The sequence below is a fragment of the Xenopus tropicalis genome, chromosome 4 (genome assembly GCF_000004195.4).
Source record: "Xenopus tropicalis strain Nigerian chromosome 4, UCB_Xtro_10.0, whole genome shotgun sequence".
NCBI classification, from domain to species: Eukaryota; Metazoa; Chordata; class Amphibia; order Anura; family Pipidae; genus Xenopus; species Xenopus tropicalis.
The window spans coordinates 144578117-144604087 of NC_030680.2; the positions used below are offsets into that span (position 1 = coordinate 144578117).

The 25971-nt window shown below is 44.8% G+C and overlaps 1 protein-coding gene across 3 annotated transcripts in view; it reads left to right on the top strand.

Annotated features, from left to right (window-relative positions):
- adamts9 (ADAM metallopeptidase with thrombospondin type 1 motif 9) overlaps nt 1–25063 on the top strand; it is a 161991-nt gene extending 136928 nt beyond the window's left edge. The window contains 10 exon segments of one of the 3 annotated variants that reach the window (NR_164664.1): nt 12099–12269; nt 13527–13721; nt 15221–15353; nt 16472–16566; nt 16647–16741; nt 18181–18314; nt 18576–18667; nt 20057–20161; nt 23767–23861; nt 24318–24493. Coding sequence is in view for 1 of the 3 variants with exons in the window: in NM_001374796.1 (NP_001361725.1) it covers nt 12099–12269; nt 13527–13721; nt 15221–15353; nt 16472–16566; nt 16647–16741; nt 18181–18314; nt 18576–18667; nt 20057–20161; nt 23767–23856 (1110 nt within the window). In the remaining 2 variants the exon portion in view is untranslated. 3 annotated transcript variants of the gene reach the window in all.
- Nucleotides 25064–25971: the final 908 nt, after the last annotated feature.

The following is a 25971-nucleotide window of genomic DNA, read 5'->3' on the forward strand; positions in this document are numbered from 1 at the left end:
AACTCATACATACAATATATACAATTATATAGATTATTTGGAGGCTGTTTGTAAGTAATGCAGCAATGTAGCCCACTCATAGATACAATATATACAATTATATAGATTATTTGGAGGCTGTTTGTAAGTAATGCAGCAATGCCCACTCATAGATACAATAGATATGATTACATAGGTTATTACATAGGTGACTGCCTATGGCATCTTACAGCCCCCCCCCCCCCCCCCCAGCATTGGACAGAACCCACAGATTGCCAGTCTGGGCCTGGGATCCACCACCTACTGATCACCCTTAAATCATAAGTGCTATTGCTGCAAACCGGAAGTGACATTATCAGAAGTGGGCAGGGGTTAGGGTTGCCACCTATCCTGGTTTAGGAAGGGCTGTCTGGGTCAAAACCGGGCAAGAGTCACTGGTGTCACGGCCCTGCCTCTTCTCCACCCCTTTGCGTCACAGCTCCGCCTCTCCCCCGCCCCCATGACATCACTGCCTGCCCCCTGCCCGGCTACAAATGCCAGCAGAGGTGGCAACCCTAGTGGGGGTTGAAAAAAAAAGTTTAAAAATATGTTTAAAAGAGTAAAATATAGATAGCATAGGTAATATAATATAAGAAATATGGATAAGACCCAACCCAACCTGCGACCCACTGACCTGCATCTATAACCACATCTGAAAATCCTACTCACAACCTGCAGGGTACATGATTTTCTTAGGGGTAACCAGCGAGTATCCCATCCATGCAGTTATATGAAGCAACCAATGGGAACTCTCCTCCTGGAGAACTTCTTAATTGTCCCTTTGATTGGATATCAGGCTGTCCCAGTAATGACAAAAGAAGTTGCTTGTGGCTCACAGCCTGACTCTATCAGATGCTCGGCCTGCATGTAGCTAAGGACGGTTCAGCATTACTTGAGGATTTTTGGATTTTAGAAAATATAATATACCTTTTTTGGCCAGGGGATCCAAATAAAGTTATGAAATCTGCTTTTCTGCCAAAAACGTATTTTGGAACATAGCACCCGTAAAGCTGCTGAAATTCCAAACTGGGGAGCTACTGAATATAAATAATTCAAAAACCACAGATAATAAAAAATGAAGACCAACTGCAAATTGTTTCAGAATAGCACTTTCTACAACATACTAAAGTACCCCACGTATGTACAGGAACTGGCGTGTAACATGTACATACATTACACAGATACTGTTTAATAAAGATATTTACCATCTCTAAGGCTAAGGGCACACAGGGGGTGGGGGGGGGGCTACTCTCCTCCTGTATTTTGTGCATTTTACACGTCCCCTTATATTCCATACCCACCAATAGCTATGGGGGTCAGTAGTTATTATACAGACAGGGGGATCTCTAGACTCTGATCCTCACAACTGTTTGTTTACTTGGTTGTTATTGTTGTTGTTTGTTTTCATTGCAAAGGAAAATGAGTCTAAAGTATAAAACATTGGATATTATCTTAGAATGAAATCATTAAACCTAAGCCTGAAGCCTTCACATAAAAAAAAAATGTAAAAAAAAAACCCAATACAATTAAGGAACGACCAGGGTGATTTAATTGGAAATCTTCTCCCCGAGCCCCTGGGCTTCTATTAATGAACTTAAAGGAGCACTGCCGGCAAGTCAAATGGTTTTGTTTTTGGGCAGAAGAGATAGACAGGGTCTAACGAATGTGATTGGCAGAGGAATCTTATTGGCTCTCATCTAAGGTTTTCAGCTTATTTCCTGATTGGCAAGGGTCCATCTGCTTTCTTCCTGTCATGTGATTCTGGCTCAGGTGAATCATTGGTCTGAAACCCCTTTCATACAGGGTGCATGGAAAATAGTTGCTGCATGGGTTGATGGGATACCTTTGGCCCAGGCTGGTTTAGAGTTGATTACAGGTCTAAATAAATGGCTTTGTAGCCAGTAACGAGGGTCAGACTAGGCCAGCGGGAACCCAGGAAATAAACAGGGCCCTGTCTAGGGTTGTCTAGGCCAGGCAGGGGGCGGGGTGACGTCATGGGAGGCGGGGAGGAGGCGGGTCCATGACGTTGCTCGGGATGGGGAGGAGACAGGGCAGTAACGTCACAGGGGAGGGGCTATGACGCATCGTTTGGCCGATTTGGGAAACCGGGCAGTAGGTTTTGACCCGGGCAACCCTTCCGAAAACCGGAAAGTGCCAACCCTAGCCCTGTCCCCCATCAGCCTCACCAACCCAGGCCCGCTCCCTATCTGTGGGTGCTACCACCTTGCACCCCTGTTTTGGTGTAAAGGGAAAGCAAAAAGTACATGGCAAAAGCCCAGCTAGGGGGTGTATTTGCATCGGGTTGGCATGCCCAGGAGTTTGTGGTGGGGGGCCCCTGAGTTGGCAGCCCTGGTGGGCCTTCAGCCTCATGCTTTTATATGGTCATGGAACTCCGAGGTGACTTATAATATCCTTATATTTTACAACAGGGGGTACTATATTTATTATAATATACAAGTTTTAGTGAATCATGTGACAGAAATAACATCACTGAGCTCCGATTATAACTGATGACATCACTGAGCACTGTTTATAAGGATAGAATTTACAGTTTGGTCCCATAGGAAAATGACCCGACTGTATATTATAATACGTATAATAGGCACGTGTCTCATTCCGTTGTCTTTCTTCCTTGCTTCCAATATATCTCCTTATACCAGGGATCCCCAACCAGTGGCTCAGGGTAACATGTTGCTCCCCAACCCCTTGGGTGTTGCTCTCAGTGCCCCCAAACCAGGGAGTTATTTTTGAGTTCCTGACTTGGGGGCAAGTTTTGGTCAAACAGAGCCTTCTCTAGGCTGCCAGCCCACATTGGGGTACCAAATAACTAATCACAGCCCTTTTTGGGCACCCCCTAGGAGCTTTTTCCATGCTTGTGTTGCTCCACAACTTTATTTTTAAATGTTGCTCACGAGTAAAAAAAGTTTGAGGACCCCTGCCTTAAGTGAAACATGCTACCAGCACTGTTACCCCTGTTACCCCCTGTTACCCCGGCCTATCTGCTGCCAGACCCTGCATACAAATGAACAGCAGCCGTACAGCAGTGCATGTGTCCAGCTCGGCCTCTCTGTGCCTCTCTGTACCCCTCTGTGCCTCTCTGTACCCCTCTGTGCCTCTCTGTACCCCTCTGTGCCTCTCTGTACCCCTCTGTGCCTCTCTGTACCCCTCTGTGCCTCTCTGTACCCCTCTGTGCCTCTCTGTGCCTCTCTGTACCTCTCTGTACCCCTCTGTGCCTCTCTGTACCTCTCTGTACCCCTCTGTGCCTCTCTGTACCTCTCTGTGCCTCTCTGTACCTCTCTGTACCCCTCTGTGCCTCTCTGTACCTCTCTGTACCCCTCTGTGCCTCTCTGTGCCTCTCTGTACCTCTCTGTACCCCTCTGTGCCTCTCTGTGCCTCTCTGTACCCCTCTGTGCCTCTCTATACCTCTCTGTACCCCTCTGTACCCCTCTGTACCTCTCTGTACCCCTCTGTGCCTCTCTATACCTCTCTGTACCCCTCTGTACCCCTCTGTACCTCTCTGTACCCCTCTGTGCCTCTCTATACCTCTCTGTACCTCTCTGTACCCCTCTGTACCTCTCTATGCCTCTCTGTACCTCTCTGTGCCTCTCTGTACCCCTCTATACCTCTCTGTGCCTCTCTGTACCCCTCTATACCTCTCTGTACCTCTCTGTACCCCTCTGTACCTCTCTGTGCCTCTCTGTACCCCTCTGTACCTCTCTGTACCTCTCTGTGCCTTTCTGTACCTTTCTGTGCCTCTCTGTACCTCTCTGTGCCTCTCTGTGCCTCTCTATACCTCTCTGTGCCTCTCTATACCTCTCTGTGCCTCTCTGTGCCTCTCTATACCTCTCTGTGCCTCTCTGTACCTCTCTGTACCTCTCTGTACCTCTCTGTGCCTCTCTGTACCCCTCTGTGCCTCTCTGTACCTCTCTGTACCTCTCTGTACCTCTCTGTGCCTCTCTGTACCCCTCTGTGCCTCTCTGTACCTCTCTGTACCTCTCTGTGCCTCTCTGTACCCCTCTGTGCCTCTCTGTACCTCTCTGTACCTCTCTGTGCCTCTCTGTACCCCTCTGTGCCTCTCTGTACCTCTCTGTGCCTCTCTGTACCCCTCTCTACCTTCCTGTGCCTCTCTGTGCCTCTCTGTACCTCTCTGTACCCCTCTATACCTCTCTGTACCCCTCTGTACCCCTCTGTACCTCTCTGTACCTCTCTGTACCCCTCTGTACCTCTCTGTACCTCTCTGTACCCCTCTATACCTCTCTGTGCCTCTCTGTACCCCTCTATACCTCTCTGTGCCTCTCTGTGCCTCTCTGTACCTCTCTGTGCCTCTCTGTACCCCTCTCTACCTTCCTGTGCCTCTCTGTACCTCTCTGTACCCCTCTATACCTCTCTGTGCCTCTCTGTACCCCTCTATACCTCTCTGTGCCTCTCTGTGCCTCTCTGTACCTCTCTGTACCCCTCTATACCTCTCTGTACCCCTCTGTACCCCTCTGTACCTCTCTGTACCTCTCTGTACCCCTCTGTACCTCTCTGTACCTCTCTGTACCCCTCTATACCTCTCTGTGCCTCTCTGTACCCCTCTATACCTCTCTGTGCCTCTCTGTGCCTCTCTGTACCCCTCTCTACCTTCCTGTGCCTCTCTGTGCCTCTCTGTGCCTCTCTGTACCTCTCTGTACCCCTCTATACCTCTCTGTACCCCTCTGTACCCCTCTGTACCTCTCTGTACCTCTCTGTACCCCTCTGTACCTCTCTGTACCTCTCTGTACCCCTCTATACCTCTCTGTGCCTCTCTGTACCCCTCTATACCTCTCTGTGCCTCTCTGTACCCCTCTATACCTCTCTGTACCTCTCTGTGCCGCTCTGTACCCCTCTATACCTCTCTGTACCTCTCTGTACCTCTCTGTGCCTCTCTGTACCCCTCTGTACCTCTCTGTGCCTCTCTGTGCCTCTCTGTACCCCTCTATACCTCTCTGTACCTCTCTGTACCTCTCTGTACCCCTCTATACCTCTCTGTACCTCTCTGTACCTCTCTGTACCTCTCTGTACCCCTCTGTGCCTCTCTGTGCCTCTCTGTGCCTCTCTGTACCCCTCTGTGCCTCTCTGTGCCTCTCTGTACCCCTCTGTGCCTCTCTGTACCCCTCTGTACCCCTCTGTACCTCTCTGTGCCTCTCTGTACCCCTCTGTACCTCTCTGTACCTCTCTGTACCCCTCTGTACCTCTCTGTACCTCTCTGTACCCCTCTGTACCTCTCTGTACCCCTCTGTGCCTCTCTGTACCCCTCTGTGCCTCTCTGTACCCCTCTGTGCCTCTCTGTACCCCTCTGTACCCCTCTGTACCTCTCTGTACCTCTCTGTACCTCTCTGTGCCTCTCTGTGCCTCTCTGTACCCCTCTGTGCCTCTCTGTGCCTCTCTGTACCTCTCTGTGCCTCTCTGTGCCTCTCTGTACCTCTCTGTGCCTCTCTGTGCCTCTCTGTACCCCTCTGTGCCTCTCTGTACCTCTCTGTACCTCTCTGTACCTCTCTGTACCCCTCTGTACCTTCCTGTGCCTCTCTGTGCCTCTCTGTGCCTCTCTGTACCTCTCTGTACCCCTCTCTACCTTCCTGTGCCTCTCTGTGCCTCTCTGTACCCCTCTGTGCCTCTCTGTACCCCTCTGTACCCCTCTGTACCTCTCTGTGCCTCTCTGTACCCCTCTGTACCTCTCTGTACCTCTCTGTGCCTTTCTGTACCTTTCTGTGCCTCTCTGTACCTCTCTGTGCCTCTCTGTGCCTCTCTGTACCTCTCTGTACCTCTCTGTGCCTTTCTGTACCTTTCTGTGCCTCTCTGTACCTCTCTGTGCCTCTCTGTGCCTCTCTGTACCTCTCTGTACCTCTCTGTGCCTTTCTGTACCTTTCTGTGCCTCTCTGTACCTCTCTGTGCCTCTCTGTGCCTCTCTGTACCCCTCTGTACCTCTCTGTACCTCTCTGTGCCTCTCTATACCTCTCTGTGCCTCTCTGTGCCTCTCTATACCTCTCTGTACCCCTCTGTACCCCTCTGTACCTCTCTGTACCTCTCTGTACCCCTCTGTACCTCTCTGTACCTCTCTGTACCCCTCTATACCTCTCTGTGCCTCTCTGTACCCCTCTATACCTCTCTGTGCCTCTCTGTACCCCTCTATACCTCTCTGTACCTCTCTGTGCCGCTCTGTACCCCTCTATACCTCTCTGTACCTCTCTGTGCCTCTCTGTACCCCTCTGTACCTCTCTGTGCCTCTCTGTGCCTCTCTGTACCCCTCTATACCTCTCTGTACCTCTCTGTACCCCTCTATACCTCTCTGTACCTCTCTGTACCTCTCTGTACCTCTCTGTACCCCTCTGTGCCTCTCTGTGCCTCTCTGGGCCTCTCTGTACCCCTCTGTGCCTCTCTGTGCCTCTCTGTACCCCTCTGTGCCTCTCTGTACCCCTCTGTACCCCTCTGTACCTCTCTGTGCCTCTCTGTACCCCTCTGTACCTCTCTGTACCTCTCTGTACCCCTCTGTACCTCTCTGTACCTCTCTGTACCCCTCTGTACCTCTCTGTACCCCTCTGTGCCTCTCTGTACCTCTCTGTGCCGCTCTGTACCCCTCTATACCTCTCTGTACCTCTCTGTACCTCTCTGTGCCTCTCTGTACCCCTCTGTACCTCTCTGTGCCTCTCTGTGCCTCTCTGTACCCCTCTATACCTCTCTGTACCTCTCTGTACCTCTCTGTACCTCTCTGTACCTCTCTGTACCTCTCTGTACCCCTCTGTGCCTCTCTGTGCCTCTCTGTGCCTCTCTGTGCCTCTCTGTACCCCTCTGTGCCTCTCTGTGCCTCTCTGTACCCCTCTGTGCCTCTCTGTACCCCTCTGTACCCCTCTGTACCTCTCTGTGCCTCTCTGTACCCCTCTGTACCTCTCTGTACCTCTCTGTACCCCTCTGTACCTCTCTGTACCTCTCTGTACCCCTCTGTACCTCTCTGTACCCCTCTGTGCCTCTCTGTACCCCTCTGTGCCTCTCTGTACCCCTCTGTGCCTCTCTGTACCCCTCTGTACCCCTCTGTACCTCTCTGTACCTCTCTGTACCTCTCTGTGCCTCTCTGTGCCTCTCTGTACCCCTCTGTGCCTCTCTGTGCCTCTCTGTACCTCTCTGTGCCTCTCTGTGCCTCTCTGTACCTCTCCGTGCCTCTCTGTGCCTCTCTGTACCCCTCTGTGCCTCTCTGTACCTCTCTGTACCTCTCTGTACCTCTCTGTACCCCTCTGTACCTTCCTGTGCCTCTCTGTGCCTCTCTGTGCCTCTCTGTACCTCTCTGTACCCCTCTCTACCTTCCTGTGCCTCTCTGTACCTCTCTGCACCTCTCAATACACCTGCTGCTTCTGTGGGAACCAAAGTTCTCCCAAAACTCAACTCTGCTAAGTGGAGACTTCCGTCCAGTGCATAATAATCCCTTATGGAACTGCCCCAACCCTCATTATGTGCCCCGGCTTCTCTGCCCCCTCGCTGAGCCTACTGTACGGCAGCTGTTCCCACACTGCGCAAACACTTCCAGATGTCTTTCCTTGAATTCTCTGCTTTTGAAGAACATTCCGCAATGCACTTAACCCCCTCATGTCCTACTTGGCCCGGGTTCCTTGTAGATAGAAGCATTTACATTTTCATGTATCTTATATTTGTGAGAAAATACCCTTATTTAATATACATTTATGATATTTCTGTTCAGGGACTGTTCCTGCTGAATTGTGCTTAGTACAGGGGAATCCCTATGTGCCATAGTTTTATGGTATCTCTCTGTACAGGCTATGAGCAAACTTAGGGGGCTGTTCCTGCTGAATTGTGCTTAGTACAGGGGAATCCCTATGTGCCATAGTTTTATGGTATCTCTCTGTACAGGCTATGAGCAAACTTAGGGGGCTGTTCCTGCTGAATTGTGCTTAGTACAGGGGAATCCCTATGTGCCATAGTTTTATGGTATCTCTCTGTACAGGCTATGAGCAAACTTAGGGGGCTGTTCCTGCTGAATTGTGCTTAGTACAGGGGAATCCCTATGTGCCATAGTTTTATGGTATCTCTCTGTACAGGCTATGAGCAAACTTAGGGGGCTGTTCCTGCTGAATTGTGCTTAGTACAGGGGAATCCCTATGTGCCATAGTTTTATGGTATCTCTCTGTACAGGCTATGAGCAAACTTAGGGGGCTGTTCCTGCTGAATTGTGCTTAGTACAGGGGAATCCCTATGTGCCATAGTTTTATGGTATCTCTCTGTACAGGCTATGAGCAAACTTAGGGGCTGTTTATCCTCCTTGGGAAATTCAATATATAGTTTTAACCCCCATCATACACAATAACCTGAGGGATTTGATCTGCTGGGAGTAAAAGTGTTGCTTTGGGGCTGATAACCCATCAGATGTTCCTTTGCGGCAGTAAATGGTACCTGCTGGTTGGTTGCTATGGGTTACTGGAACTTTGATAGTCTTAGTGCCTTTTATTACACTGAATGACTGATACTTTTTTCATATAAGAAGACATTTCAGCGGAGATATTTTGCCATCCGGGGGCACATTCGCCGTGTTATATTGTCTGGCACAGCGTGAGAAATAAATTCCGCCACTCAGATAAAGTGCGAGTGGGCTGCGCAGACATTTCACTGTTTGTAACATCACTCGCCCGGACTGATTTATTGGGTTCAGGGGCCCCGTGGTTGGACAGATATTCATCACTCAGGCCCCTGCCAGAATAAGTAGGCTTGTTCCGAACAAAGGGAACATCCATTCCAGAATGCACTGAATAAATAGGAGCTGGAAGAACAGATCGTCTGTCCGGGGCTTTAAAGGGATACGTGTTCTTAAAGGGCAACTATCCCTTCATTCTTTATTTTTCCATTTGCATTTCTCCCAGCCAAGATACGTATTTCCCTTTACTGAGCTCAGTACAGCAGTAACAGACTGTATCTTAGTTATACCGATATATATATATATACACATGCAGACAAATGGAATTCTGGACTTTTTTTCTGTTTGGATGAAATGGTTTCCATATGACCCAGTTGAGGGTTAATGCCCCATCATGAACTCCCAGTAGGGCACAAAAGCCATTATACTAATGGGAAGGGCCTGTAGGGGCTGTTGTTCCTGGAAGGTGCAGACCATACCACTGTGGTATGGTATCATTGGTTGGTTATTCAAAAAGGGATCCCGTTCTCAGCCTGTAAACTATAGGCCTGTTAGTCTGACACCAGTGGTAGGAAAGGTTTTGGAAGGTCAATAAGGGATAGGGTACTTAACTACAAATCACAATACTATGAGTTTTTGTCAGCATGGTTTTATGTGTAATAGATTTTGCTTTCTATGAGGAAGTGAGCAGGAAGCTTGATGATGGAATGGCAGTGGATGTGATCTATTGGACTTTGCTAAAGCGTTTGATACAGTACCTCACAGAAAGTTACTGAATAAATGAATGCATATTGGCCAGGCCTGGCCTCTTTATAGGTCCCTGGTAAGGCCTCACCTTGAGTATGCAGTGCAGTTTTGGGCTCCAGTCCTTAAGAAGGATATTAATGAGCTGGAGAAAGTGCAGAGACTGCAACTAAACTGGTAAAGGGGATGGAAGGGTTAAACTATGAGGTTAGACTGTCGAGGTTGGGGTTATTTTCTCTGGAAAAGAGGCGCTTGCGAGGGGACATGATTACTCTGTACAAGTACATTAGAGGGGATTATAGGCAGATGGGGGGGCTCATTTTTCCCATACAAAGGCCGCTCAGTAGAGTACTAGGAGATGCTGGTAGTTTATGTTCATCCACAGATGGAGGGTTAATAAAAACTATATACCACGTATTATTCATAGTCTGTGGCCCAAGGCAAGATGCAATCATTGCCCTCCTCTTAGTCTGGCCAATGGCCATCAGGCTCTGCTAAGTAGCCTTTGCTGATTGGTTGTGTTGGCGACTGCCAGTCAGGATCCCTTCGCTTCCATGTTGGGTACATTGCAAATAAACTGAAACAGAGTGCAAAATGCACTAATTCCAGTGTCCCCTCTCTCCTCAGCCCGACGACCAATCAGAGGCGTTCTGAGTGGACATTGGAATTAAGGTGGTCCAGAGACTGCACTTAACCGTACAGTTTAGGGAGGCCCGGTGAGTCCAGAAACGGCCGTTTGCAGTTTAAAAATCTCTGTTTTCCATGAACCGTAGTGTAAATTTGTCTCTCTGACCTGATGTTTGTATCTGTGAATGATCTGACGCTCAGAGGAGGAGGCCGGCCGCCTTAACTTGGGCATCACTACTGCCGTTATTAACGCTCCCAGTATCCGCCTCATCCCCTGGGTCTGGGACTTCCAAGAGACACTGGGATTTTTGTGGGGCCATTAATATCCCCTTATCTTTCAGGCTTTTACTTCTCCTTGGGAAGCTGGGAGTTGTCTGTCACAGGGTGTCAGGGTAATGTAGCTGCTTGTCATTTAGTCAGACTTATATTCATGAAATATAGCGCTCTAGTAAGCTCCACTGGCCTCCCAAAGGAACCCTGCTATAAACGCCTCCTGGTTTGCTCTTGTAAGTCATACGCTGCCATCTAGTGGCCATAGGGGTAACTGCAGTGCTGCAAAACTCAAGCTGCAGCTGGAAGGAAATCGATGTTGCGGATCTCTGCATTAAATCTGTACCTGCTGAGATTCAGCAGACAATTGCAAAATAGACTTATATAAATTGCAATAAAGTTACATAAAATCTTTAGAATGTGTTGAAACAGAATGTTTAAGGGAATATTGCTCGCTTGTATCACAAATCTGGGGATTGTGTGCTTGGGGGGTTGCGGGTCGGATCGTTGGATTTCTCTTGTTTTCTAGAACATTAAGGAATAAATGTGCAGGCACTTAGTAACGGTATCCCCGTAGCAGTATGCAATGCGTTTAATTGCAATAAAGAGCATTTATCTCTTACGTAATGGTAATGGGCTGTGTGAAGCATTTGCAGAGACTCTATAGGAAAGCAATATCCATTAAAGTGCTAAATATATGCGGTTCATTTGCAGCAATACAGTTAATCTCAGGCACTGATATGGATCCCTGTCTAGCTACATGTTGCAATACTGACACACGGTGGCCGTCAGGGGAACTGCAGCGTGCCAGACTGGGCTTCCAGGAATGGGAATGGGCAGTGGATTTGGGATTGTTATGGAGCCAGGGATACTGCGCTGTCTATGTTCTATGGTGTTCTAGAGAGCTGAGGTCTCTCCATGGAAATGGTCAGAAGATTCAGGCTTGGTGCCGGGCTGAGGGGGTTAGTCCTACTGGCGGCGCTGAGGGCCGGGAGTTGGGGAGCTGCTTTCAAAGTAACAACTTACAGGAATTTTGGGGGTATCTAGGGATTTGGGTTCTGCATGAATGGCCTTTGATCATGTATGAAGTTAGGAAAAATAGTGCAGGCTTAGTTTCCCCTTTAAAGGAACTTTAAGTCTGATGTAGGCAATGATATTTTGAGACCATTTGCAATTGGTCTTCATTTTTTATTATTTGCGATTTTTCAGTTATTATTTAGCTTTTTTTGTTCAGCAGCTCTCCAGGTTGGAATTTCAGCAGCTGTTTGGTTGCTAGGGTCTTGGTTACCTTAGCAACCAGGCAGTGGTTTGAATGAAAGACTGGAATATGAATAGGAGAAGATATAAAAAGTGACAATAATAATAACATTGTAAGCTCACAGAGCAGTGGTTTATAGCAGCTGGGGGTCAGCGACCCCCACTTGAAAGCTTGAAAGAGGCAGAAAAGGAAAGCAAAAAGGAAAAAATACATAATAAAGACCAACATATAAGAAAAAGTGCCTTAATCATTTCTTTCCAAAGTAGAACATTGTTTCAAAAACTGGAAAAAAATGTATATTTGTCATGTGATCATTACTTCCTTTATGTCAGATAACAGCAAATTTGCCTTGCTTTATGGCCGCAGTTCTGGATATCTATATTGTATATCGCCCCCTGCACTGCCTATATAGTCTATAGAAATATATTATAGTTATGGAAAGGCTGATGAAGATAATGTATCTAATACATTGACCAGTAAATCTGATATATATATTAATATATATGTGTGTTATTTGTGATGCAGTGCAGCAAGACTTGCGATGAAGGCCTCCGCTACAGGAAAGCCATTTGCCTGGATGAAGACAAGAAGGAGGTTCCCCAGTCCCACTGCGAGGAGAACAAGAAGCCGCCGGAGGTGGAGAAATGCAACGTGCAGTCCTGCGAGTTCCTGTGGATCACGGGAGAGTGGTCGGAGGTAACGCCTGGCATTTAGCTGCTGCTCCAGGGTGGCAGTCAGGGTCAGACTGGGGTGTGGGGGGCCCCTGGGGTGGCCCCCGCTGCCTTCCTGCCCCTCACCCCGAGTGTGCATATCTTATACGGGACCCATCGGGTCTTTTCCCAGTGTCCTGCCGGTCTGTTCCGGCCCTGGGGGCAGTGCTTGTGGTATATATGGAATGAGGGTTCTCTCACCTGTAGCTCTGGGTATTTACAGAATATATAAAGGATAAGTAAACCTTATAATAAGTGAATGTAACATTGATGAGAGTGCAGTTTAGATTCATTCGTTGTTTTATTAAGATGTGAAGATATCAATGGAAAAATGGACTATTAGTATAAATGTATTTTGTTATAACAGCGCCACCTGCTGATCAGTTTATGACTGAGATTGAGTCAAGGAAGTTGTCAGAAGAAAGAAATGGGGCTGTTGTGATGTTTCCCTGTTTAGAAAAGACGTGAGAAAAGTTATCTGAGGTTTCTAATGTTTTTCTCAGCCAATAAACATCAGATCAGCCCTATTGCTTTCTTCTAAAAACTTCCTCCACTGGATCACGGTCGGAAACTGACCAGCAGGTGGCACTGTTGTAACTTAAATGCATTCATATTAGCAGTTTTATTCCCCTTAATATCTTGGAATCTTAAAAAAATATATATTAAATGTAAATTGAAAAAATACGTCAAAAAATACTTTTTTAACATCTTCTCGGCAGTGTTTTTGACACTGTAAATTAATAAGCCCAAAGCTTTCTGGGTCCATTTGACCCTATTAGGACGTCAGTGTTTAATTCAATGATTTTTCTTTCATTTTTCATGATGGTAGCGGTTTTTTACTGCTGATATTATGAATTTGCAAGAGGGGCGCCCCCTGCTGTTTAGCTTGGCTCACATACCCAGCCATCCTTTTGAGGCTAAAGGGAGAGGGAAAATCATTGTGGGTTCCAGTTTGGTGCCCCCCCCCAGTTACTATAAATGGGGACTTATTGCCCTGGGCCAGTTTGCCTGTTCTTTCAATAAAAGAGTTGGCTCTGAGTCCATCACCCCGCCCTGCTCCCAGGTACCCCCAGTGCATATACAGTACTGAATATCCTTGGACAGAAAGATGAAGAGACCTGTTAATATAAAAGGGAATTGGAACATTGGGTAAAACAAAGGGGCACAGACAGTTTCCCAGAGAAAAATGTGGGGTAATTTTTTTGGAAAATGATGTTAAATCTGCCGTTTTATTGGTTCCCAGTGTTCGGTGACGTGCGGCACGGGTTACAAACAGAGACTGGTGACCTGCAGTGAGGTCTATTCGGCCAAAGACCACTATGAATACGGCTACCAAAGCTCCGCAAACTGCCCGGGGGAACAGCCGCCCACCGTCCAGAACTGCTACCAAGGGGAGTGTCCAATATCCGCCTCATGGAGAGTCGGCAACTGGGGCAAAGTAAGTGAAGCAGGAGGTTCCCTGTTGCCTTTATTCCTGGTATCCATGGCAACTGCTAAATGCAACAATAGAGTTTGGGGTAATGAAAGGAACCATCTGATTGGCTGCAACTGGTCACTAGACCTCAGGTTACCTTTGAGAGTTCTATTACTCCCCCCCACGAGTACTACTGCTAACAGGCATACAGGGGCTATTACATAACATCAGAACTCACTGCAGCCAATCAGATGCTTACTTTCATTCTTATGATTGCACTAGGCCAGTAACAGCTAAATGCTTATTGGCTGTTGTGATTTCTGTAGCAGGGCACAATTTCCCATGTTACTATAGAGCCCAGTTTCTTTAGAGGGAACTTATGGTGCAGGTGCCTAATGGGTTATCATGACTTCGGGGTTGATTTATTAAAGTGGTGGTTTACTTTTAAAGGGGAAATATTGTGTGAAAACCAATATTGTGCCACTGAATTGTACTCATCTAAATATAGAGGGAATGGGCTTTAAAAAGTAGTGTTTCGGGCTGATTTATTGAAGAATTATCCAAAAACCCAACTAGCCCCGCCCATCTGTTCCACTTCCTGCTGCCTCCTTTCCCAGGCTGAGCAGGGGGGGCGGCGGCACTCAGCACACTGCACTACACTGAACCAATCAGCAGCTAGGCTGACCTGATAGGGAACTGAAGCCTGTCTTTGCTTGTGTGACTGCAGGGCTGTGATTGGCTGTCCCCCTCCTACTGTGGTTGTGGTTGGGACAGTTATGACACGCCCACCCCAGCTCCATATAATATTCATAACTGCCTACATTTATTTTTTCACTTATCCTATGTATTATAAAATGTCCTATTCTTAGCAGCATTGCAATTGGTCTTCATTTTTTTTTATAAATATTTTTTTCATTATCTGCCTTCTTCTTCTGCCTCTTTCCAGCTTCCAAATGGGGGTCACTGACCCCGGCAGCCAAAAACCTATTGTTCTGTGAGGCTCCAGTTTTATTGTTACTTTTTATTACTTATCTTTCTATTCAGCCCCCCTACTATTCATATATCAGTCACTCTCTCAAACCAATTCCTAGTTGCTAAGGTAAATTGGATCCTAGCAACCAGACAACTGCTGAAATTCCAAACTGGAGAGCTGTGGAACAAAAAGTTAAATAGTTCAAAAACCACCAATAATAAAAAATGAAGACCAACTGCAAATTGTCTCAGAATATTACTCTCTATGTGAACTCAAAGGTGAACGACCCCTTTAATCTCAATTACGATAAAAAGCATCGTAGGGGAAAACGTGATGGCGAGAAAATCAAATAACCCAATGATCGTTTTGTTACCCTTCCATCGACTTCCTGTCTGGTTTTACGTGGGGGGGAGTGCCTCATTGGGATCCTTTTTGCCCCTAAATTTAGTAATAATGAATTGGTTAGACTTTAGCTATGTATCAGATCTGCCCTGTATGTGACTGCTAGAGGTGCTTAAGGTGACAAATGTCTCCCTGGGGTTCCACGTAGTGCTCCGTCACCTGCGGATCTGGGGTCACGCAACGTTCCGTGCAGTGTCTGACCAATGAGGATCTGCCGAGCAACATGTGCAGCGTGGATCAGAAGCCGGAAGAGAAGAGGATCTGCTACAGCAACCACGACTGTAAGATTTGCTTTATCTCCTGCCTAAAGCCCTCCTGTCTGCATTTATAGCTTTGGAGGTTGCTATGGGTTACTAGACCTTATGCTATGATTATAATTATACAGGTATAGGACCTGTTATCCAGAATGCTTGGGACCAAGGGTATTCCGTATAGGTAGTCTTTCCATAATTTGGATCTCCATATCCAAGTCTACTAAAAAATCAATAAAACATTAATTAACCCCAATAGGATTGTTTTGCATCCAATAAGGATTATTTATATCTTAGTTGGGATCAAGTACAGGTACTGTTTTATTATTACAGAGAAAAGGGAATCATTTAACCATTAAATAAACCCAACAGGGCTGTTCTGCCCCCAATAAGGGGTAATTATATCTTAGTTGGGATCAAGTACAGGTACTGTTTTATTATTACAGAGAAAAGGGAATCATTTAACCATTAAATAAACCCAATAGGGCTGTTCTGCCCCCAATAAGGGGTAATTATATCTTAGTTGGAATCAAGTACAGGTACTGTTTTATTATTACAGAGAAAAGGGAATCATTTAACCATGAAATAAACCCAATAGGACTGTTCTGCCCCCAATAAGGGGTAATTATATCTTAGTTGGGATCAAGTACAGGTACTGTTTTATTATTACAGAGAAAAGGGAATCATTTAACCATTAAATAAACCCAATAGGGTTGTTCTGCCCCAATAAGGGGTAATTATATCTTAGTTGGGATCAAGTACAGGTACTGTTTTATTATTACAGAGAAAAGGGAATCATTTAACCATTAAATAAACCCAATAGGGCTGTTCTGCCCCCAATAAGGGGTAATTATATCTTAGTTGGGATCAAGTACAAGGTACTGTTTTATTATTACAGAGAAAAAGCAAATCAGTTTTAAAATTCTGAATTATTTGATTAAAATGGAGTCTATGGGAGACAGGCTTTCCGTAATTTGGAGCTTTATGGATAACGGGTCTGTATAAGGGATCCTATACTTGTATTACATAATGTGAAGTGAATGAAACAGATACAGATCCTAATGTGCATCTTGTCTGCTCACAAAGCAGAATTAGCACCCCTAAAAGCTGCTCATTTGCCCCTTTCCTGGACCCCTTTTCCCCACCAGGTGACCTGCCGAGGAATTGTCTAGAAGTGAAGAGGCTGAAACACGTCGGTGCGGACGGGGAACACTATGTTATGATCCAAGAAAAAATTATAAAGGTGAATTTTATTTAATGTCCCTCTTTTTAGTTCATTGTGATTGGTTAGAGAAAGTATCAGTAACGCTGTGCTATTGGCAGATATACTGCGCCGGGATGCAGTCGGAGAGCCCAAAGGAATATATCACTCTACTCAGCGGCGAGGCGGAAAATTATTCGGAAGTCTATGGTTACAGGTAAAAATGAATAAACGCCAGATTTTCTGATTTTTTTAAAAATAATATGTTCCCAGTATGAAGGTCAGTGCAGGGTTAGTTACCCTTTATCTGAATATAGGGTTTCCCAGTATCCTTAAGCTTTCCTCGACATTCAGAAACCATTTCCCAATATTCTGAAAAATGATTCTGAAACTTCCCCGAAATTCTGAAAATATTTCCCAGTAAGAAGGTCAGTGCCCTAGAAGACAAAGCAGGGTTAGTTACCCTTTATCTGAATATAGGGTTTCCCAGCATTCTATAGCTTTCCTCGACATTCAGAAACCATTTCTGAAAAATGATTCTAAAACGTCCCCCAAAAGTCTGAAAGCTTTTTCCAATATTCTAAAACATTCTCTGAAATTCAGAAATTCTAAAAATATTTCCCAGTATTCCAAAATATTTCCCCAAAATTCTAAAAGCATTTCCCAGTATTCTAAAACTTTCTCTGAAAATCTGAAAGCCTTTCCTACAATTTGAAAACTTTTTAATGAAATTCTGAAAGCTTTTCCCAACATTATAAAACCCAATATTCTTCAACTTTCCTTGAAATTCAGACAGAAAGAATTTCCAAATATTCTGAAACAATGTTCTAAAACGTCCCCCCAGTATTCTAAAACTTTCCCTGAATTTCTCTGATTTTCTGAATATTCACCCGCCACTTTCCCCAACATTCAGAAACCATTTCCCAATATTCTGAAATATTTTTCCAATATTCTAAAACTTTCTCTGAAATTCTGAAAGCCTTTCCTACAATTTGAATTTTTTTTTTATGAAATTCTGAAAGCTTTTCCCAAATATTATTAAACTCAATATTCTTCAACTTTCCCTGAAATTCAGAAAGAATTTCCAAATATTCTGAAACAATTTTCTAAAACTTCCCCCCAAATGTTTCAAAACTTTTCCCAATATTCTAAAACTTTCCCTGAATTTCTCTGATTTTCTGAATATTCAACCGCCACTTTCCTCAACATTCTGAAAACATTTCCCAATATTCCATTTCCCAGTATTCTAAAATAATATTCTAAAACTTCCCCCAAAAGCATTTTCCCAATATTCTAAAACTTTCTATGAAATTCCGAAAGCATCTATAAATATACAATTACTTTCCCGACATTCTGAAAACATTTCCCAGCATTCCAAACATTTATTTCCCAATATTCTGAAATGTTCCCCTAAAATTCTATAAAACTTTCTTTGAAATTCTGCAAAACTGCCAGGGAACATAGATAACTACGGGAAATCTTTCTGTCAATTCAATTTTGAAAATTTGAAAAAAAGAAAAAGATTTATTTTCCCGACCTTTGAAAAATATTCTACTGAACATTTATAAAACGTAAAGGGGAAGTAAAGCCTGCTGGTTTATTTTTGTTGTATTTTCCCAATAATGAAGGCAGCCATTTTCTCTTTACACCCATTAGGTTACAGAACCCCACGGAATGCCCGTATAACGGAAGCAGAAGGGAAGACTGTCAGTGTAAGAAGGACTACACCGCCGCCGGCTTCTCCACCTTCAGTAAAGTGAGGCTGGATGTGGTGACGCTGCAGATAATTAGTGAGTAGAAGCCATTTTTGTGGCAGTGGGTGTGGCCATGGGGATGCGTTTCCCCTTTAATGCTCTTGGCAGTAAGTGAAGCGCTATAAGCAGCCATAATTACCCCATTAACCCATATTTACCCTTAGCCTATCAGAGAGGCCGGACTTGTACTGAAGGCTGTGGAACCGATTGTTTCCTCTGAACCAGAACTCAATGCAGATTTACTATAGTTTTGGGTTTGTGCGACATAATCACACGTTTCATTTCTGTTTCACGCAGCCACCGATTTGCACTTTGCACGAACGCAGGATGGGAGGCCGGTACCGTTTGCCACAGCCGGAGACTGTTACAGCGCAGCAAAGTGCCCCCAGGTACCCCAATCTGCCCCACATATTGTCATAAGGATATTAGCAGTCACTGAGGGGTTCTGTGCCCATATAAAGGCACAAGGCTGCAGGCTGAGTTATACAGGGATCTCTGAGTATCACTCATGTATTATAAGGGATAATGTACCCCCTACTGTAAATGATAAGGATATTAGCAGTCACTAAGGGGTTCTGTGCCCATATAAAGGCACAAGGCTGCAGGCTGAGTTATACAGGGAACTCTGAGTATCACTCATGTATTATAAGGGATAATGTACCCCCTACTGTAAATGATAAGGATATTAGCAGTCACTGAGGGGTTCTGTGCCCATATAAAGGCACAAGGCTGCAGGCTGAGTTATACAGGGAACTCTGAGTATCACTCATGTATTATAAGGGATAATGTACCCCCTACTGTAAATGATAAGGATATTAGCAGTCACTGAGGGGTTCTGTGCCCATATAAAGGCACAAGGCTGCAGGCTGAGTTATACAGGGAACTCTGAGTATCACTCATGTATTATAAGGGATAATGTACCCCCTACTGTAAATGATAAGGATATTAGCAGTCACTGAGGGGTTCTGTGCCCATATAAAGGCACAAGGCTGCAGGCTGAGTTATACAGGGAACTCTGAGTATCACTCATGTATTATAAGGGATAATGTACCCCCTACTGTAAATGATAAGGATATTAGCAGTCACTGAGGGGTTCTGTGCCCATATAAAGGCACAAGGCTGCAGGCTGAGTTATACAGGGAACTCTGAGTATCACTCATGTATTATAAGGGATAATGTACCCCCTACTGTAAATGATAAGGATATTAGCAGTCACTGAGGGGTTCTGTGCCCATATAAAGGCACAAGGCTGCAGGCTGAGTTATACAGGGAACTCTGAGTATCACTCATGTATTATAAGGGATAATGTACCCCCTACTGTAAATGATAAGGATATTAGCAGTCACTGAGGGGTTCTGTGCCCATATAAAGGCACAAGGCTGCAGGCTGAGTTATACAGGGAACTCTGAGTATCACTCATGTATTATAAGGGATAATGTACCCCCTACTGTAAATGATAAGGATATTAGCAGTCACTGAGGGGTTCTGTGCCCATATAAAGGCACAAGGCTGCAGGCTGAGTTATACAGGGAACTCTGAGTATCACTCATGTATTATAAGGGATAATGTACCCCCTACTGTAAATGATAAGGATATTAGCAGTCACTGAGGGGTTCTGTGCCCATATAAAGGCACAAGGCTGCAGGCTGAGTTATACAGGGAACTCTGAGTATCACTCATGTATTATAAGGGATAATGTACCCCCTACTGTAAATGATAAGGATATTAGCAGTCACTAAGGGGTTTATTCTTTATCTGTTTGCTTCTTTGTTGTTTAGGGTCGTTTTAGCATCAACCTTTTAGGAACTGGCCTATCGATATCAGAAACAGCAAAATGGATGTCACAAGGGAATTATGCAGTGACGGAAATAAAAAAATCACCGGTAAGACATTTTCTTGCTGTATTTTTTAAACCCTTTTTTTTTTATTACCTGTACCCCTTGTTTTATTTTATTGTTAAATTGCTCGCCCCTTTCCAAACACGTTTAATGCATTAGGTTATACAGTCAGGTCTGCACTACTGGCATTACTTTATATTATAGGCAGGTACTGTGGCCCTACGTGTTGAACTATACACAGGTCGCTTGTTGGGTTTATCTTATAGACCTTAGGGTGAAGCCACATGCAGCTACTTAGTAGCAGCTACTTGTCACGGCTACTAAAACAGACAATGCTGATCATTTACTGATAATTGTCTCTATGTGTGTTTAGCAGAGGCAATTCTCAGTATTGTCTATGGCAGGGGATTTTCTGGTGTTTAGTAGTCGTGACAAGTAGCTGCTACTAGTAGCTCTGTGTGTCTTCACCCTTACAGTTGGGTATTGCCCATCCACAAGTGAGTCTGAACAAAGGTGAGAGGAAGCTTTGGCCCCTTTTGTACGTAGATCTGATGATGCCCCATTCACCCACCAATAAGGGGCATCGGTGTATGGTGCCAAAGCACTAATCTGCCCAAGCAGTATCTGCCGAAGTAGAAACCTCTGAGCTTTTGATGCGGCCCCCTCCCATGGGTGCTCGCAGGGTAATGTGTCGGGGTCAGTGACCCCCATTTGAAAGCTGGAAAGAGTCAGAAGAAGGCAAATCATTTTAAAACTATAACAAATAAATAGTGAAGACCAATTAAAAGTTGCTAAGAGTTGGCCATTCTGAAACACATTAAAAGTTAACCTGTAAGGTGATCCTCCCCTTTTTTAGTTTGTTATAGAATAGGTAATTTCAATTGGTCTTCATTATTTATTTGTTATAGTTTTTGAATTATTTGCCTTCTTCTTTCAACTCTTTGCAGCTTTCAAAATGGGGGGTCACTGACCCCGGCAGCCAAAACCTATTGCTCTGTGAGGCTCCAGTTTTATTGTTATTGTTACTTTTTGTAACTTTCTTTCTATTTAGTCCCTCTCCTATTTATATACCAGTCTCTCACCCAAACTGCTCCCTGGTTGCTAAGGTAACTTTGACCCTAGCAACTAAATAGCTGCCAAAGCTGCGCCAAAAGTGGGTGCAACTGCATGAGTGTTTTATTGCAAAATGGGCGCTTGATTTGGAACGGAAGGCAGGGAGGACTGATTGGCACTGAGCGCGGTTATACGGAAGTGCGGAGAGCGGATTTGGACACAAAGATCTTTGCTGAAAGTGGTTTTAGGTGCAACTCCCTGCAGGGAGAAGCCAAGTTGCCCCTGCGCTTGGGGATGTAAATGAGCCCCAGTGTGTGCTGTAATCCTCTTCATCCATTGTCTTCTCTAAATTCACCAGCAGGAGGCGCCCCACTTCATAGTTATCTTTTTATTCCAGTTTTTGTAAAGAACATGCACATATTTGTGGGTTTTTTTCATCGTTCCTGCATTTTGTCAGAAATAAGACTTTCCTTTCTGTAGGTTTCATTCATTTTCTAGTTTTCAGTACTTTGTTTCAACCCTTTGTAAATATGAGTGCCATGAATATGGTTCCTGCAAACAAGAAACGTATTTTAGTTTTAACTTAGTCCAAAAATAACATGAAAAAAAAAACTCAGCCTGCAGCCTTGTGCCCCACAGAAAAGTGATTTATAATATCCTTATCATTTACAGTAGGGGGTACATTATCCCTTATAATACATGAGTGATACTCAGAGTTCCCTGTATAACTCAGCCTGCAGCCTTGTGCCTTTATATGGGCACAGAACCCCTCAGTGACTGCTAATATCCTTATCATTTACAGTAGGGGGTACATTATCCCTTATAATACATGAGTGATACTCAGAGTTCCCTGTATAACTCAGCCTGCAGCCTTGTGCCTTTATATGGGCACAGAACCCCTCAGTGACTGCTAATATCCTTATCATTTACAGCAGGGGGTACATTATCCCTTATAATACATGAGTGATACTCAGAGTTCCCTGTATAACTCAGCCTGCAGCCTTGTGCCTTTATATGGGCACAGAACCCCTCAGTGACTGCTAATATCCTTATTATTTACAGTAGGGGGTACATTATCCCTTATAATACATGAGTGATACTCAGAGTTCCCTGTATATAATTTCCCACTGATATTAACCCCGTATCTGTGCATCTCAGTCCCACATCTGTACTTTTTATTGCTAGATGCGCTGGAGGCAGTTTTTGGCCGGGCCGCCCAAACATACATTCAAACCATTATAACTCACCCCGTAATAATAATAACGAGGTGCTGAATACATTTATACTCCATTAAAAAATGATGTCCATTTATTTTTACACCGCAAACCAAACATAGTTTCCGTAGCTAATTACAGTTAACGAGCTCCTGCTAATTTGCCAGAGCAAACGATACAGTAAAATAGCTAATAATATGCAGATCGGCTGCCAATTCCATTTCTATAAAGCGCAGAGCGGAATGTGGGGCGAGTTACGGGTTTAATACACAGGAGAAAGGCCGGAAGGGCCACAACCCGGGGATCCCACACACGTTGTGCGGCAATTACACTGTAGGTGGCTGCTAAGTGAATAATTATGCCCTAAAGTCACATACACCCTCATCAATGTGGGTTTAATTATCATTTTTTTAAAAAGTAAATCCGTTAAGGAAGGTAAAAATATAAATAGGGATGTATTTGTGCTGCTCCATAAGGTAAAAGTAGCCCTATAGTAAGTCAGTTTCCTTCTGAAAGCTCAGACTCACACTTTACTGCTGCGCTGCAAGTTGGAGTGATACCCCCCCCCCCTCACCCCCAGCAGCCGATCAGCAGAACAATGGGAAGGGAGCAAGATAGCAGCTCCCAGTAGGTATCAGAATAGCACTCAATAGTAAGAAATCCAAGTCCGGCTTGGGACTCCTCCAGTTACATGGGAGTAGGAGAAACAATAGGTTAGCTGAAAGCAGTTCTAATGTGTAGCGCTGGCTGAAAGCTCAGACTCGGGCACACTTTACTGCTTCGCTGCAAGTTGGAGTGATATCCCCCCCTCACCCCCAGCAGCCGATCAGCAGAACAATGGGAAGGGAGCAAGATAGCAGCTCCCAGTAGGTATCAGAATAGCACTCAATAGTAAGAAATCCAAGTCCGGCTTGGGACTCCTCCAGTTACATGGGAGTAGGAGAAACAATAGGTTAGCTGAAAGCAGTTCTTATGTGTAGCGCTGGCTGAAAGCTCAGACTCAGGCACACTTTACTGCTGCGCTGCAAGTTGGAGTGATATCCCCCCCCTCACCCCCAGCAGCCGATCAGCAGAACAATGGGAAGGGAGCAAGATAGCAGCTCCCAGTAGGTATCAGAATAGCACTCAATAGTAAGAAATCCAAGTCCGGCTTGGGACTCCTCCAGTTACATGGGAGTAGGAGAAACAATAGGTTAGCTGAAAGCAGTTCTAATGTGTAGCGCTGGCTGAAAGCTCAGACTCAGGCACAATGCACTGAGATGGCGCCTAAAAAAATCTCCAAAACTAAGAATGAAAGCCAGGATGGGCACCACGAGGCCTGTAGCTTCAGCCCTGCCCTTATTTATTGTTTATCCTATAACAAAGCCCGTTACTTCTTCACAGGATGGAACCAAAGTGACGGGAAGATGTGGCGGTTACTGCGGGAAGTGTGTCCCATCCTCGGCAACTGGTCTTGGCGTTCACGTGTTATAGAACTGGTAAGTTTTCACTTCATTGATTGGTTTCTGCCATCCGGACTGGTCCTACTGTGCAACACTAGCATGTACCAGCTATGTAATGGACAACTAAAGCATTGTCTATGCAATAGGGCCCCTGCACAGGCCACACACAACCCCCCATATCACCCAGACCCCCCCCCCACCCATATCACCCAGACCCCCCCCATATCACCCAGACCCCCCCACCCATAGGGCCCCAGCACAGGCCACACACCCCCACCCATATCACCCAGACCCCCCCACCCCCATCACCCAGACCCCCCCCATATCACCCAGACCCCCCCACCCATATCACCCAGACCCCCCCACCTATTTCACCCAGACCCCCCCCACACACATATCACCCAGACCCCCCCCACCCATATCACCCAGACCCCCCAATGGGACCCTGTACCTGTTTAGTTCCCCTTTAACCCTTCATTCTATTCTATCCAGGTCCATAAACAAGAAGAAGCAATGAGACAGATGAAGAGCCGCGTTGCAATACCTCTACGTTCAGCGTTTGTACATGTGTAAATATCGCTATGTAAACCAAATGATGTATATTATATTTATGTCTGAAATTATTTATTTTGACTAAATATTTGTTTGGGTTAAAAAAGAAAAAAAAAGAAAAAAATGTTCCTTTTTCGAGCCCTCCCGGATGTGTCTCCAGTGGAACGCATTACTGGATCTCCCATCAGCGAACGTGTCTTTTTATATATCTATATCTGTATATCCTTGCAGTCCACCCACTGCGTTTTACATACTCTACATCATATGTAGCATATTGACCGGAGTGATGCGTTGTTGTCACGCTTTATAATTGTTTACCGCCAATAAGTCATTTCTCCAGCTGTAAATGTCTTATCGCCTGTTCAGGTGCTGTTCTCGCTGCGTCGGGCGTTCGGCGAGAGAAAATGACCTTAGTCTAGAGGGGTGGGCGCTGCATTCCGTTCTGCCCTTGGGGGTTACCATAGTTACGGCAAGCTTACAATGGCAGCTATCCTCGGATGCCCCTAATGCCGGGCAAGTCCTTGTCTAGAGGAACCAGTAGATATGTCTGTTTTTATAATGGTTAATTAAGGATTTAACAAGAACTTCTAAGAACAGTGTCCATCTTGAAATGTCTTATATACAGGTATGGGATCCCTTATCCGGAGACCCGTTATCCAGAAAGCTCCCAATTACGGGAAGGCCATCTCCCATAGACTCCATTTTAATCAAATATTTCAGAATTTTAAAACTGATTTCCTTTTTGTCTGTAATAATAAAACAGTACCTGTACTTGATCCCAACTAAGATATAATTACCCCTTATTGGGGGCAGAACAGCCCTATTGGGTTTATTTCATGGTTAAATGATTCCCTTTTCTCTGTAATAATAAAACAGTACCTGTACTTGATCCCAACTAAGATATAATTACCCCTTATTGGGGCAGAACAGCCCTATTGGGTTTATTTAATGGTTAAATGATTCCCTTTTCTCTGTAATAATAAAACAGTACCTGTACTGGATCCCAACTAAGATATAATTACCCCTTATTGGGGCAGAACAGCCCTATTGGGTTTATTTAATGGTTAAATGATTCCCTTTTCTCTGTAATAATAAAACAGTACCTGTACTGGATCCCAACTAAGATATAATTACCCCTTATTGGGGGCAGAACAGCCCTATTGGGTTTATTTAATGGTTAAATGATTCCCTTTTCTCTGTAATAATAAAACAGTACCTGTACTTGATCCCAACTAAGATATAATTACCCCTTATTGGGGGCAGAACAGTCCTATTGGGTTTATTTAATGGTTAAATGATTCCCTTTTCTCTGTAATAATAAAACAGTACCTGTACTTGATCCCAACTAAGATATAATTACCCCTTATTGGGGCAGAACAGCCCTATTGGGTTTATTTAATGGTTAAATGATTCCCTTTTCTCTGTAATAATAAAACAGTACCTGTACTGGATCCCAACTAAGATATAATTAATCCTTATTGGATGCAAAACAATCCTATTGGGTTTAATTAATGTTTTATTCATTTTTTAGTAGACTTAAGGTATGGAGATCCAAATTACGGAAAGACCCCTTATCTGGAATACCCTTGGTCCC